Source organism: Castor canadensis, chromosome 7, assembly GCF_047511655.1.
Source record: "Castor canadensis chromosome 7, mCasCan1.hap1v2, whole genome shotgun sequence".
Lineage (NCBI taxonomy): Eukaryota > Metazoa > Chordata > Mammalia > Rodentia > Castoridae > Castor > Castor canadensis.
The window spans coordinates 159255946-159268970 of NC_133392.1; the positions used below are offsets into that span (position 1 = coordinate 159255946).

At 49.1% G+C, this 13025-nt stretch overlaps 1 protein-coding gene across 4 annotated transcripts in view; it reads left to right on the plus strand.

Annotated features, from left to right (window-relative positions):
- The window catches only part of Nphp4 (nephrocystin 4), a 120441-nt gene that overhangs the window by 82013 nt on the left and 25403 nt on the right, over positions 1–13025 (plus strand). For all 4 annotated transcript variants that reach the window (XM_074081512.1, XM_074081514.1, XM_074081515.1 and 1 more), the window contains 3 exons: positions 5519–5679; positions 7340–7520; positions 12854–12976. In XM_074081512.1, coding sequence (XP_073937613.1) covers positions 5519–5679; positions 7340–7520; positions 12854–12976 — 465 coding nt within the window. The remainder of the gene's footprint in view (positions 1–5518; positions 5680–7339; positions 7521–12853; positions 12977–13025) is intronic.

Genomic DNA, 13025 nt, shown 5'->3' on the forward strand with positions numbered 1-13025 from the left:
GGGCCAGTAGCTGTCTTCACTGCCTGTGTTTCCCTGGCTGAGGATACTGAGCACCTTTCATATGCTTATGGACCTTAAGGATGTCCTTTCTTATGAATGTGCTTGCTCAAGTCTTTGCCCGTTTCTCATGTGTCACGTGTGTGCATGTGTGTTAATTTAGGGGCATTCTTCACATATCCTGATCCCAGTTCTTCAGAAACTACAGATACCTTTCCCACCCTGTGGCTTGCATTTATTTCTTACTAATGGTGTCTTTTGGTTCACAGTGGCTTTTCAATAAAATTAAGTTCATTTATCCATTTTTAATGGATAATTTTCCTAAGCTGGACATAAAATAGTATACCTTCATAAAGTTTTTTTTTTTCAATGATGGTAATGGAACCCAGGGCCTTTGGTGTGCTAGGCAAGTGCTCTACCATTGAGCTGCATCCTTGGACCGTTCCATAAAGTTTAAAGACATTCTTCTGTGTTACCTTTTAGAACTTTTATTTATTTATTTACATTGCTTTTTATATTCAGAGATAAACTCCATCTGGGCTTGATTTTCTGTGTTGTGTGAGATAGAGTTCAAAGTTCATATCCATCACTTAAAGAGTGCTAAGTAAATAGGACATAAAGATTTTAAAAGCACTGACCCCATATCCACCAAATGTAGAAAACAAGCCAGTTTTCAACCCTTGATTAACTTCACCATGCCATGTCCTGTCTTGATGGCAGGATCTCCTCGTAGAAAGTCATGTTTCAGGCACTGCCATGTTCTTAGCAGAGCCTTTATCATGTGTGACAGTGCCCTGCCACACTGGTCCAGCAGACAACTCTAGCCTCCTGAACTGAAGCTTCTGGAACCCATGTGTGGTGAGGCGGGGTGGAGGGATTCCTTTGTGTAGGGTTCCTGAGACATTGGTTTATCTGTTAGTGTTCTGAGTTGTGAGCTGCTTTTCTTTTTCTCAGACATGGCACACACCTCTAGCATTTTCTGCTTCCTAACATCCTTGGTTCTTTTAGGAAGCTTCTGCAGGATTTGTGCTTTGATCTGCTTGCTTTGGTCCTTGCTTTCCAACACATGCTTGGTGCCTGCCTGCCTTTTTATTTCCTGGCCTGGACTCAGTCTAGCATGTTCCTCTTGCTGTTTTGTCTTTTGGATTCTTTCTTAGTGTAAGAATTGAAGCTGTTGAATTTTGGGTCAGCCAAGACCCATTCTGAAGAATATGTCCATCTTCCAGACCAGAGCTTACCCATCAGACTGACAGCCATTCTGTGTGGACACAGAGCACGACCTCATCAGTCTCCTTGTTACTGGGTCCTGTTTCTTCCGTGCCCTCCAGGAGCCTCAACTCCATGAGTCCTCACCTCCAGAAACCACATCGGTGCCTTATGGAATACTTGCTTCAGCTATCCATTAATCTTTCCCCCGAACTGTGTGAAAGCAAGTTACAGACATAACAATACTTTAAATGCAGAACTATTTGCCTGGGATGGCTTCGAACCACGATCCTCCTGATCTCAATCACCTGAGTAACTAGGATTACAGGCATCAGCCACTGGTGCCCAGTTATGATGTTTGCGTTTCTTTTTTTTGGTGGGGCTGGGGTTTGAACTCAGGGCTTCCCACTTACAAAGCAGGTGCTCTACTGCTTGAGTCACTCCTCCAGTCCTTTTTTTTTTTTTTTTTTTTTCATCTTTCTTTTATTATTCATATGTGCATACAAGGCTTGGTTCATTTCTCCCCCCTGCCCCCACCCCCTCCCTTACCACCCACTCCGCCCCCTCCCTCTCTCCCCCCCTCAATACCCAGCAGAAACTATTTTGCCCTTATTTCTAATTTTGTTGTAGAGAGAGTATAAGCAATAATAGGAAGGAACAAGGGTTTTTGCTGGTTGAGATAAGGATAGCTATATAGGGCATTGACTCACATTGATTTCCTGTGCGTGGGTGTTACCTTGTAGCTTAATTCTTTTTGATCTAACCTTTTCTCTAGTACCTGTTCCCCTTTTCCTATTGGCCTCAGTTGCTTTAAGGTATCTGCTTTAGTTTCTCTGCGTTAAGGGCAACAAATGCTAGCTAGATTTTTAGGTGTCTTACCTATCCTCACCCCTCCCTTGTGTGCTCTCGCTTTTATCATGTGCTCATAGTCCAATCCCCTTGTTGTGTTTGCCCTTGATCTAATGCCCACATATGAGGGAGAACATACGATTTTTGGTCTTTTGGGCCAGGCTAACCTCACTCAGAATGATGTTCTCCAATTCCATCCATTTACCAGCGAATGATAACATTTCGTTCTTCTTCATGGCTGCATAGAATTCCATTGTGTATAGATACCACATTTTCTTAATCCATTCGTCAGGGCTGGGGCATCTTGGCTGTTTCCATAACTTGGCTATTGTGAATAGTGCCGCAATAAACATGGATGTGCAGGTGCCTCTGGAGTAACAGTCTTTTGGGTATATCCCCAAGAGTGGTATTGCTGGATCAAATGGTAGATCGATGTCCAGCTTTTTAAGTAGCCTCCAAATTTTTTTCCAAAGTGGTTGTACTAGTCTACATTCCCACCAACATTGTAAGAGGGTTCCTTTTTCCCCGCATCCTCGCCAACACCTGTTGTTGGTGGTGTTGCTGATGATGGCTATTCTAACAGGGGTGAGGTGGAATTTTAGCGTGGTTTTAATTTGCATTTCCTTTATTGCTAGAGATGGTGAGCATATTTTCATGTGTTTTCTGGCCATTTGAATTTCTAAGATTATAGATGTGAGGCATCACACCCTCTTTCATTATTTTCATTTTCTAGAAGATCTTTTTTGGTTGTGTTTTGTCCTTTAACATGGATATTTTATGATTAAGTCATGAGTTTGTTTTGAACATTTTAAAATTTCTCATTTACTGTGTTGTGATCAGAGAATAATATTTGTTAAATTTCTAGTTTATGGGAAATTTCTATTTCTATTTATGGGACATTGCTTTGCAGCTTGATATATTTTGTGTTTTATTAATGTTCAAAATGCACCTGGAAAGAGGCTCTCGATTACTGGAACACAGTGCTCAATATGTATCTGCAGATGGATTAGCTGTTCTGGTCTTCTGCTTCCTTCTTCTTATTGTCCACTGGTCTGCCTCTGAGTGCAAAGTAGCTGTCTGTCATCACTGTGCTTTCACCCATCTCCCTGCATCTCTGGATTCCTGCTTCACTTGGTGCATAGGTTGTCATTGCTAGTACAGTTCTTTACTCTGAGTTCTCGATTCTGGTATTGTAAAGTCTCTGACACCCAAGGGAGCTGTGGCTGTTTGCGCTGAGCAGTATGTACTTGTGAATTGTGATGGAGGGTGGGGTTGAATCAGAGGAAAGTGCATCCACCCAGACCTGGGCTTGGATTTAGTCATGGGGCTATGGAGCTGGATGAGGAGGCCACGAGGATCCAGCAGATCAGGCATGGAGTTGTGGGGAACAGAGGCCACAAGCTTGGGGAAGAAGATGCCAGGCTCATCACGCCTGTTCTTAGTGCACCACTTAGCTGGTGTCACCACGGTCTGAGTGGGTGGGGACCACATAAGGTTCTATGGGTACGTGATTTGGCAGTGCTGTCACGTGCTGGATCAGGAATGGACAGGAGTGCAGCACTCTTCCGTGTAGTGGGAAGAGGTGTAGGCCTATTCTGAGCACCCTGTGACCTCGACACCAGGCGGCCCTGTTTCTGCATATCCCTCAGAGCACTCAGTGCATGCTTGCTCTGCATTCAGTAGTAGCCCCCACCCCAGGTCATAAGAGCCATGCCAGTGGGGATGCAGGGCACAGCCAGTTTGTTGAGTGGATTGATGGTACTGTTGGGGACTGGCAGCTGGCGAGGTGTTGTGGTGATGGCATAGAGGTTTACCCAAGGATTTTGGGAAGAGTTGGCTAGGGAAGAAGGAAGGGGTCCAGCTAGCTCAGGGGCCCCTAGGACTCTGGTTGGGCCTGTGTGTAGGAGAGGCTGAGGTGGGAGTGGGAAGAGTGTCCTGCAGAGGTCTGGCCTGAATGGAGGAGGGCCTTTGCTTTGCCTTCCTTTGCAGCCTAGATCCGCAGTAGCAGATGGGAGTGGTGGTGAGGTCTAGCATTGTTGTTCATGGTCAGCTCCAGGGCCCACTGAACCTCTGAGAAGGATGGGAAGCCGACACAGTGTTGCCATCTAAATGTGGGTATGTCCTGAGTTCTAATCAGATGCCACAGACTCTTGAGTCCTTAGAGCTTCCTGGTGGGGCCAGACTGGGGTTGGAGGTGGCTTGGTCTGGTCACCTCTGAGATGCCATAAGGTACATGCCTGCCTGCTGTATGACATCTGTTGCCAGCTCCTCCTTTGTCTTTGTCCCCATTCTGTACTTGCCTTTCCACCATGTGAGCCAAGCTACCTCTAAATTTACACTCTTCTGTGGCCAGAGCCAGGCCTAAGCAGAGGCCCTTGTTCCATTTCCCTGGGACCAGTCCACCTTGGCCCCCAGGACTGGAAGCAAGGTCTCAGGCTGTGTCCTATCTCCATGTCACCCCCTCCACTAACATCACATAACTGGTTTTAAGGGGAGCAGATGGGGTGTTGGTCTGTGGTCAATATCGTGGGACAGAAGTGGCCAAAAATGGTTTCATTGAAGGGAACTATGCCAAACTGTATGTGAAGCTCAGCCCAGTGTGCGTCTGAGCACTTACCCCTCTTCCCCAGAGGTGAGGGTTCTGCTTGTGGGTGCTTCGGAAATATTGTTACTGTTATTGACAGAAAGGGGAAGACATCATTTTGAATGTGTTTCTCAGCATGACTGTTCCCTGCTCTTTAACTAATGGTGATTTCAGTGGCATTTTGTCAATTTAGAATTAATGGTAGTGTTATTTTAGGAAGATGAAGGCAGGGACTGCAGCCCAGTTTGCATTGCTCAGCCTGATAGGCATGTGCGGCCTCAGAGAGGAGGTGCCTGTGAGCCCACTGGGCTGGTGCTCTCTGTCCTGCATGAGGGCAGGCCAGGGATTCTGGGTTGCGGCATGGCAGGTTTGAAACTCCATCTCTGATTCAGCTCTGTGTGTGTGTGTGTGTGTGTGTACGTGTCTCTATGTGCGTGTCTGTGCATGCATGTGTCTCTGTGCGTGCATGTGCACACGTGTCTGTGTGTGTATGTGTCTATGCAAATATCCAAGTTTTGACAGCAGATGTAGACTATGTTTTCTTCTTAAACTCTGTGTGCCCGGAATAATAAATTCTCTGGTGAGCCTCCTCTGGTCATTGTTCCCACCCATCATGGCTGTTTTACAAGGACTTGGTGGAAAGTGTGAATCTTATTTTGGGATCTTACTGTGTACTTTGGAAGGAAGCATAGCCTTCTACACACAACTCTTCGTTTTGTTAATTTGGATATTTTATGATGGTTTTGATTAATGTGTTTATTACCTGTCGCCATGACAGAAACAGAAATCAGTAATCATGACCAAAGCAGAAACCTCTTCAACATGTACAGATGATAAATGAGTACAATTACTTCTGGACTCATTTGAACCTCTTTTGTGCAGCGTCTCCTGGTTTCCAGCTGAGGTACATGGTGGGCCCCGGTTTTCTGAAACCTGGTGAGCAGCACTGGTTCATCAACTACCTGGCTGTACAGACCCTTCAGATAGATGTCTGGGATGGAGACTCCCTGCTCCTCATAGGATCTGCTGCTGTCCACATGAAGGTAGTGGTCTTCCCTCGGAACAGACCCATAGTGCTGTCACCACCCAGCCCCGGAATGCTTCTCATTAATTTAAAACAGTGCCATGTCTTTTGCCCTCTGAAAGGACAAGCTCCCCACCAAGCCTAAATCCTTCAGTGAGCTCTAAATTCTGGTGAGCTCTTCTCCTGCACCATTACCTTCTAGTTCCTTGAAGGTGATGACATAAGTTCCCTGAGGGCAGATGCCAGGTTTCCCTCGTCACGTCACTGTGGTGCTGGGAGCTAGACCTCAGAGGTGGCCCTGAGGATGGAAGGAATTCCTGAGTGTGAAAACGTTACTAGGTTCCTGTTACCTGTTAATTCTAACTCCGGTTAGAATTAGATTCTAGCTCTTTCTGATCATGGGTGTCCATTCTCTTCTTACACTGTTACTGAGTCGTCCATTCCTTCCTCTTCTTGGGGTTTTTTCCTTAAGTATTCTGCATGCAGGGTAGGCACGCCAGAGGGCCAGCTTAAAGTTATCGTTACAGCTCCTGGGTTGAGGATGGGGGCCCCTTGCATCTGTTGCACAGTGTCTCCAGAACTGTTACGGCTGAGGGGTGGAGGTGGGGAGGAGGCAGAACAGTGACTGCAGTGCCTGGACTCAGAAGGCCATCCTGGGTGCCATGTGCCTTTGTAACCATCCTTGCAGTTTTGACAGGTGAGAGATACCTTGCTTTACTCATGCTCCCTTGCTTCCTAGTGAGGCCGAACATCGTTTCTTAAATTTATTTCCATTCTCCAAAGGAGTCTCCTGTGTTCTGGCACCTACGGCTCCCGAGCTGTGGCTATGTGGAGTTGATGTATTGCTAGGCTAGAGACCAGGCCCAGGCCCAGGCCCAGGCCCATCAGGATGGCGTAGGTCTGCATGTTTCTACTCCCAGAGACAGGAGCTTTTGCTGCTATAGGAAAGATGTGAGAATGCAGAAGCTGGGGCCTTCATCTGGCCCCACTCTTCTGCTTACGTGTGAGGCAGCTGTAGTCCAAAGGGGGCCAGTGACTTCAAGACCACACAGTGGAGAAAGTCCAGGCTGGTCTAGAGCCTGTGATTGCATTGCCATCCTCCAGCATGCCTCATGTGCATGTGGGCTCAGACAGAAGACTAAGGATTAAAATGTGAAAAGCAGAAGATGTGGTACAGAGAGTCCTGCTCAGCCTGTCCTGGGTTGGGACTTCTCTGCTCACTCTGCCCTGGCCAGCATTAGCCTGACATGGAGAGCCTCATGAGCTTTTAAGAAGTTGGCCTTGTTGGGCACTGGTGGCTCACACCTGTAATCTTAGCTGCTCAGGAAGGCAGGGATCAGGAGGCCCCAGGGAAATAGTTTGTGAGACCCTATCTTGAAACTACCCAACACAAACACAGGAGTGGTCTTTGTGGCTCTAGTGGTAGAGCACCTGCCTAGCAAGCATGAGGTCCTGAGTTCAAACCTGAGTACAGCCAAGAAAAAAGAAAAGAGTTGGCCTCTACCCCATCTCCCCACGATGTGGTATGTGGTTAGGCTCCTTAGGTTTCTGACCTTCACAGTTTTCCCTTCTGCCTCTTCAGGAGCCTTTCTCTTTGGGTTGGGAGCTGCTTTTCTGTAGGCCACCCGGAAGTGGCCATTGTCAGACCCCGTATTCTGAGCACTGTCTCCCTTTCACAGCATCTCCTCCGCCAAGGGCGTCCTGCTGTGCAGGTCTCACATGAGCTTGAGATTGTGGCAACTGAGTATGAACAGGACATGATGGTGGTGAGTGGAGATGTGGCCAGGTTTGGCAGCATCAAACCCATCGGTGTCCACATGGTGGTGAAGGGTCGACTGCACCTGACCTTGGCCAACGTGGGTAAGAGCCTTTGCCTGGTTTTGTACCATTTCTCCAGTGACAGCTCATCTATCCAGCAAGAGTGGGAGGGACAGCTGCACCATGGGCATCACACACTTGGTAGAAATTCAGCAAGATTCAGATCAGCATGGTTTTGAGGGCCTGACCTCAGCCACTGAGCCTGGTACCAAGCATTGGGTTCCTGACTTCTGGTCAGGATTTGAGAGCATAAGTCATCTCAGGTTTGCCTGCATTATGTTTCTTGATGCTGCCCATGGGTCATCTTTGTGACTATCCTCAAGGTTCCAGAAGGAATTTCTCATTTGGAGTTCCAGCCTACAGACATTCCAAAACTTCCATGCAGCTCAGGAATAGGGAGTGAGAAGTGTATTTCTTCTGAGCACTGTGACATTGTATTAGTGGTTGCTCACCTGTGCCTGGGCCAGTGTTGGGAGTGTGCCTGGCTGAGGCTGAGGAGCCTGGTCCTTTTCAGAGGCTCCACTGGGGGCTGTGATGGGGCAGGAGCCGGTGGGCAGAGGCATCAAGGCATAGGCCAGGTGTCTGCTCATGCCCACCCCAGGGTAGAGGCCAGTATGGGACTCTGTAGGGCCAGCCACACACCCACTGGCCTTGCCTATAGGGTTCTCTGAAAGGTGGGGAATTATTCTGGCAAAATAGGAAGCACAACAAGCCAGCTATTGGGGTTTCTTGAGCCGAGTTTGCGAAGATGGGACTCAGAACTCTCTCATTTTGTTAGGGATTTTTCCATTCCTCAAAATCCAGCTTTTATTTTAAATCTGGAGCCCCATGGGCCACATCCACCTTGTGCCGACAGCATGGGTCAGCAGAGCCTCAGCGGCAGCGGCAGAGAAACAACATACGGCTTATTAAGTTTGGTTTGAGGTTTCTGCCTGTTTGTTTACAAATGTAGAATCCGAGGCAGCCTGGAAAATAGACAATGTGGAAACAGCAAAACCAAATAGGTTCTGGAGAAATAAATGAGCCACATGTGAGAAGCAGACATGATTTAAGAGCCTATGCAACTGGGGAGTTGCAGGAGGTACCCTGCTTCTGAGACCACAGTGGTTAGTTTTATGTTTAATTCACCAGCCCACAAATGTGCAGTGACTCCAGGTTTTAAAATCTTATCTTCAGAAGAAAGATGGGTTCCATTATATGTTATCTTAAATTGTCATTTTCATACTTTGCCTGCAAGGGAGAGATAAGCCCATGGGAGAGTCTGAGATAGCTAGCTCTAGGGACTCCTGTGTGTGTGGTGGGAGGGAGCACTGCTGACAGAGGACACGAGCTGTACACAGCACCACATGTGCGTTCCGCTGTGCTTGGGTTTCCTTGGTAAATTTTGCATTTTTCAGAAAAAAAATGTGGTCTTCATTTCTTTATAAAATTGGTTATTCCATGCGGTGTAGCAGGCATGTGGCAGCAAATTGTATGATGGCTATGAGAGACTTCAGGGTGACAGCCGTAGGACAAAGCCTCCGCCTCGGCCTAGTTCCTGCAGCTGGCTGGCTGCATTCACAGCACATGTTCCAGTTGGAGGTCAAGCAAGGACATTGGTGCTGCTGACAGAGATGTGCCAACAGAAATGTGGGTGTCTGCCATCTTAGTCCAGGACTCCTAGAATCCTAGGATCTTGCTCAGTGGCCTCTCCTCCCAGGCCCTTTGACTTTTTCAGCAGCCTCTTTCCAGTTCTCTTTCCTGCTAGCTTTCCTTATGTGGGAATTGCAAGACCTGCATTGTTTTCTTTTACCCGGTGATCATGGTTGTGAGATAGGTCAGTGAGGGATCAGGTAGGAGCCAGGGATCGTTTCTGAAGCCCTCCTGTAGGAGCCTTTCAGGGAGGCAGGTGTCAGGGCAGATGTTCCCAGGTTGAGCTTCTGTGTTCTGAAGGGAGGTATGACAGCAAAGTGCACACTTCAAAGGCAGCCAGTGGTGATTGACTTAGACAAGCAACCAAGTATAGAGCTGACACCTAGTGGTGGTGTGCTTTACTTTGCTGTGGGGCTGTGTGGGAAGCCCTGCGTGCTGGGAGGGAATTTCAGTCACAGTGAAAATGTGTTGGTCCTTGATGTCACCTTCAGTCTCACTGAAGTGGAAGAATCTGTGTCAACTTCAGATGGCAGATTATGCCCTGATGAAACAGCACCTTGGCACCTGCCCCCTACCTTGAGAAAGTGTGTAAGTTTGAGTTCAGCTCACCCAGTTTATTTTCCTACCCTTCAACACATCAGCACTCTTTTAAGTATGAAGACAGTGAGAGAAAATGGAAATGAGGCCCTACAGCATCCTTCATCCATGAAGTGACCGTGTGCTTCTGCTGGTCTCACTGCTGAAGCTGTTGCCATCATCCATTCTGTGAGCCTGAGCTCCAAGAATGACTGTCACCCTCCCCATGGGCTATGTGGACTGATCTTTTTTTTTTTTTTTTTTTTTGGTGGTACTGGGGTTTGTACTCAGGGCCTCACACTTGCTAGGCAGGTGCTCTTCCCTCTTGAGCCACTCTGCCAGCCCACTGTGGGCTGATCTTGAGCTTGGAGCAACTTGCATGGTCTCTGCCTATTAGGTGCATGTCACCAGGCTTAAAATAGGCCAGTGCTCACCTCAGTCAGATGCAGGTGGTCCAGAGGCCTCCTCACCTGTGATGGAACGGCCATGATATTAAGGTGGTTGAGAAAACGCATGGAGTCATCGGGTTCCTCTCAGGTGTGGGATGGATCTCTTGCCAACTCACAGTGGGTAGGGGTGCTATGTGCCCACCTGCTGGGTGTGACGCTTGCTCTTTCTTGGAGCTGGTCCTCAGGATGTGACTGAGAGCCTGTCAAGTTACATCACTCTACAAGCTTCTGACCCCTGTAGTGAATTCATGTGAAAAGAAATGAGGTAGGGGCTCATGGACTAGCTCTGAGCTGGTGGGCAGGAAACTGAAGTATTTGGGGTCCTCGGTGGTGTATGTCCTGTGCCTATTACATGGAAAGCAGCAGGGCCTAGGGTCCTGGACCATGCCTGTCAGTGCCTGAAACTCTGGCGCTGGGCCTGGAGGAGGTTGCTGTTGTCCCATCCTCACTGCCGGCCACGTTTGCCTGCTGTCCCCTCTCAGCCTGGGAGCTCTTGGAGAACACTGACTGTTCATACTTGTTGCAGCCTTTGCCCTTGCACCTTGCCACAGCAGTGGAGGACTAGCGAGTGCAGTGGTACAGTGTTAGGGTACCCACCTTGCCTTGAGGTTCACTTCTTCCTGGACCTCAGAAGATAAGTTTGGCCATGAGACTTAGCTCATAAGCTACTGCTCAGGGTCAAAAATGGATACCATGGAGGTGAGAAGAATGTATTCTGCAGACCCAGGTCGGAGGCCACTGGGTTTGGTTTGAAGCGGAGACTGGAATGCCCTGTGAAGAGTACAGGAACAGCAGTGGCTGGTTGAGAAAAAGAGTCTGACTCTCAGAAGAGGAGAGCTGGGAGCAGCTCTGTTCAGATGCTTATGTGGCAGCACAGGGTGGGACACACAGGAGAAGCCATGGCTGTGTATCTGTGGACATGCGGCAGGGACCTCTGAGCAGATGGTGGCCAAGACTGCTGTCCTCTTGCATGTCATGGACCTGACATCAGAGTGAAGGAAAAAGAACAGAGGGAAATAGGCAAGCTAGAATGACTTCCCCTAGAAAGAGTTGCCCCAATTTGGACAGCCCTGCCATTGGGCCAGTAGAGGTGATGGCAGCCAATACTTGGCTGTGAGAGTGGATTTCTCAGGCTGAGCAGGTGGCTTGGCCCCACCTTTGACTGCACTGTGTGCTTTGGGAGATTTTGGGGTAGGCTCCAAGCAGGGATTCTCTATGTGACCTGCACAGTAGCTGGAGAAGGCAGCTGAGCACCAGTGCCCTCCAGAACTTTGACTTCCAGGAAATGGCTCTGGCTTGCAGTAGAGGCAGCAGAGAAGCCCAGCAGGAGCCAGGATTACCAGCAACCACTGCGAAGACCCTTTCAAAGTGATTGTAGCATGAGTTCTTTGAGGAAATGGCCTTGGCCTGTCTGCTCACTACAGTGACCTCTTCTAGACTTTGACTGGAGTTGGCTTCAGTCTTCTGTGGTTGCTACAATTACTGTTTCTGCCTTTCTCTGCCCTATGTTGGGACCTTTGCCCTTGCCAGTCTTCTTGCCATGTCCCTAATGTGTTTGGGGTCACTAGCTCTATTTCAGAGTTAGAAATTCAGGCTACTGTTCCCTCAGGTCTGGAAGGGGAGGTGCCTGTTGAGAACCGCTTGAAGACCTGGTGTGCTCTGTGGGAGGATGGCACCCTGTGTCCATCTCACTTTAGATCCTTTCTCAAGAAAGAAGTGTCTGTTAGGCAGCCGAGATGAAAAGGCTACCTCTGTCAGCAGGAGAGCCTGGTGACAGAGGATGTGGCAGGAGAGCCTGGTGACAGAGGATGTGGCCCGTGTGGATGTGTGAACGTGCCTGGCACGGAGCTTGGCCTGGAAGCAGCAGCCCCACTGGGGTAGGAGCCCACAGCAGCCACAGCTGAGAAGAGGCCGAGGTTCTCCTGGGGCCAAGAAAGCCTGGCAGGAGGGGTGTAGAGAGGTGGGGAGCCCTACAGTGGTTCTGCTGCTAGCATATTCCTAGAAGATGGCAGGACTCACAGGCCTGCAGACACCTTGGTGAGTTGGGGCAACCATGGCACATGCATTCTTCTGCTGCTGGGGGTGGTCCATATGACTTATTAGCTGTGCTCTGCCTCACCCCGAGTGGAAGTCAGGTCCATGTGGAAGTTGCGGGGTCCTGTCCCCACAGAGAGTGTGCCCCTGGCCCGTCGCAGATCTTGTTTCCCTGGACTCTTGTTACATGCCAGGTTCTCTGGGCTCTGCTGGAGGGCAGTGGGGCCACATTTGTCCTGAGGCCAAACCACTGCTTTGCAAAGGCCTCTGTCAGGGAAGCACCTCCTTGAGGACTCCAGTATGCAGAGGCTCTTTGCCTTTGGGTGTGCTTGTGCATATAGAAGCCTATCTTTGAACGGTTTGTCCTTCAAAGGCTCAGGTTAGCAGTCAGATATGTTTCATGAAGAGGTCCAGAGATTCAGAAGTAAGAACTGCATGTGAATCCACTGAGACCCATAGTGGGCAGGAGGGTACCACCCTGGAGAAGAAAGAGTTCAAAAAGAACCAAGCTCCCGCCCACCATTCTTGCTGCAAGACATACTCAATGGAGAGGCAGTTGCTGGGGGTCAGTAGCAGGTTTGAGGGTATAGGTGGCACCTGAAGCCTGGGGCTTCTTACAGGGAGGGCACTCTGGTCCATCAGCTCCCCTTTGGTCTCTGTCTCACGTGGACACCTTTCACTCAGGTCATGTGGGTGAACGGAGAACGAAAGGTTCCAGCTTGCCACCTTCCAGGTCTCGGGTCATCTCAAATGTTGGAGCCAGCCACTTCTCTGGGGGCAGCCTCCTCACGCCAGGAAGCCCAAGACGTGAGTTGAAATGGTGGGCCCCATGTGGTGAGTGCTGGGTGGGGTGGAC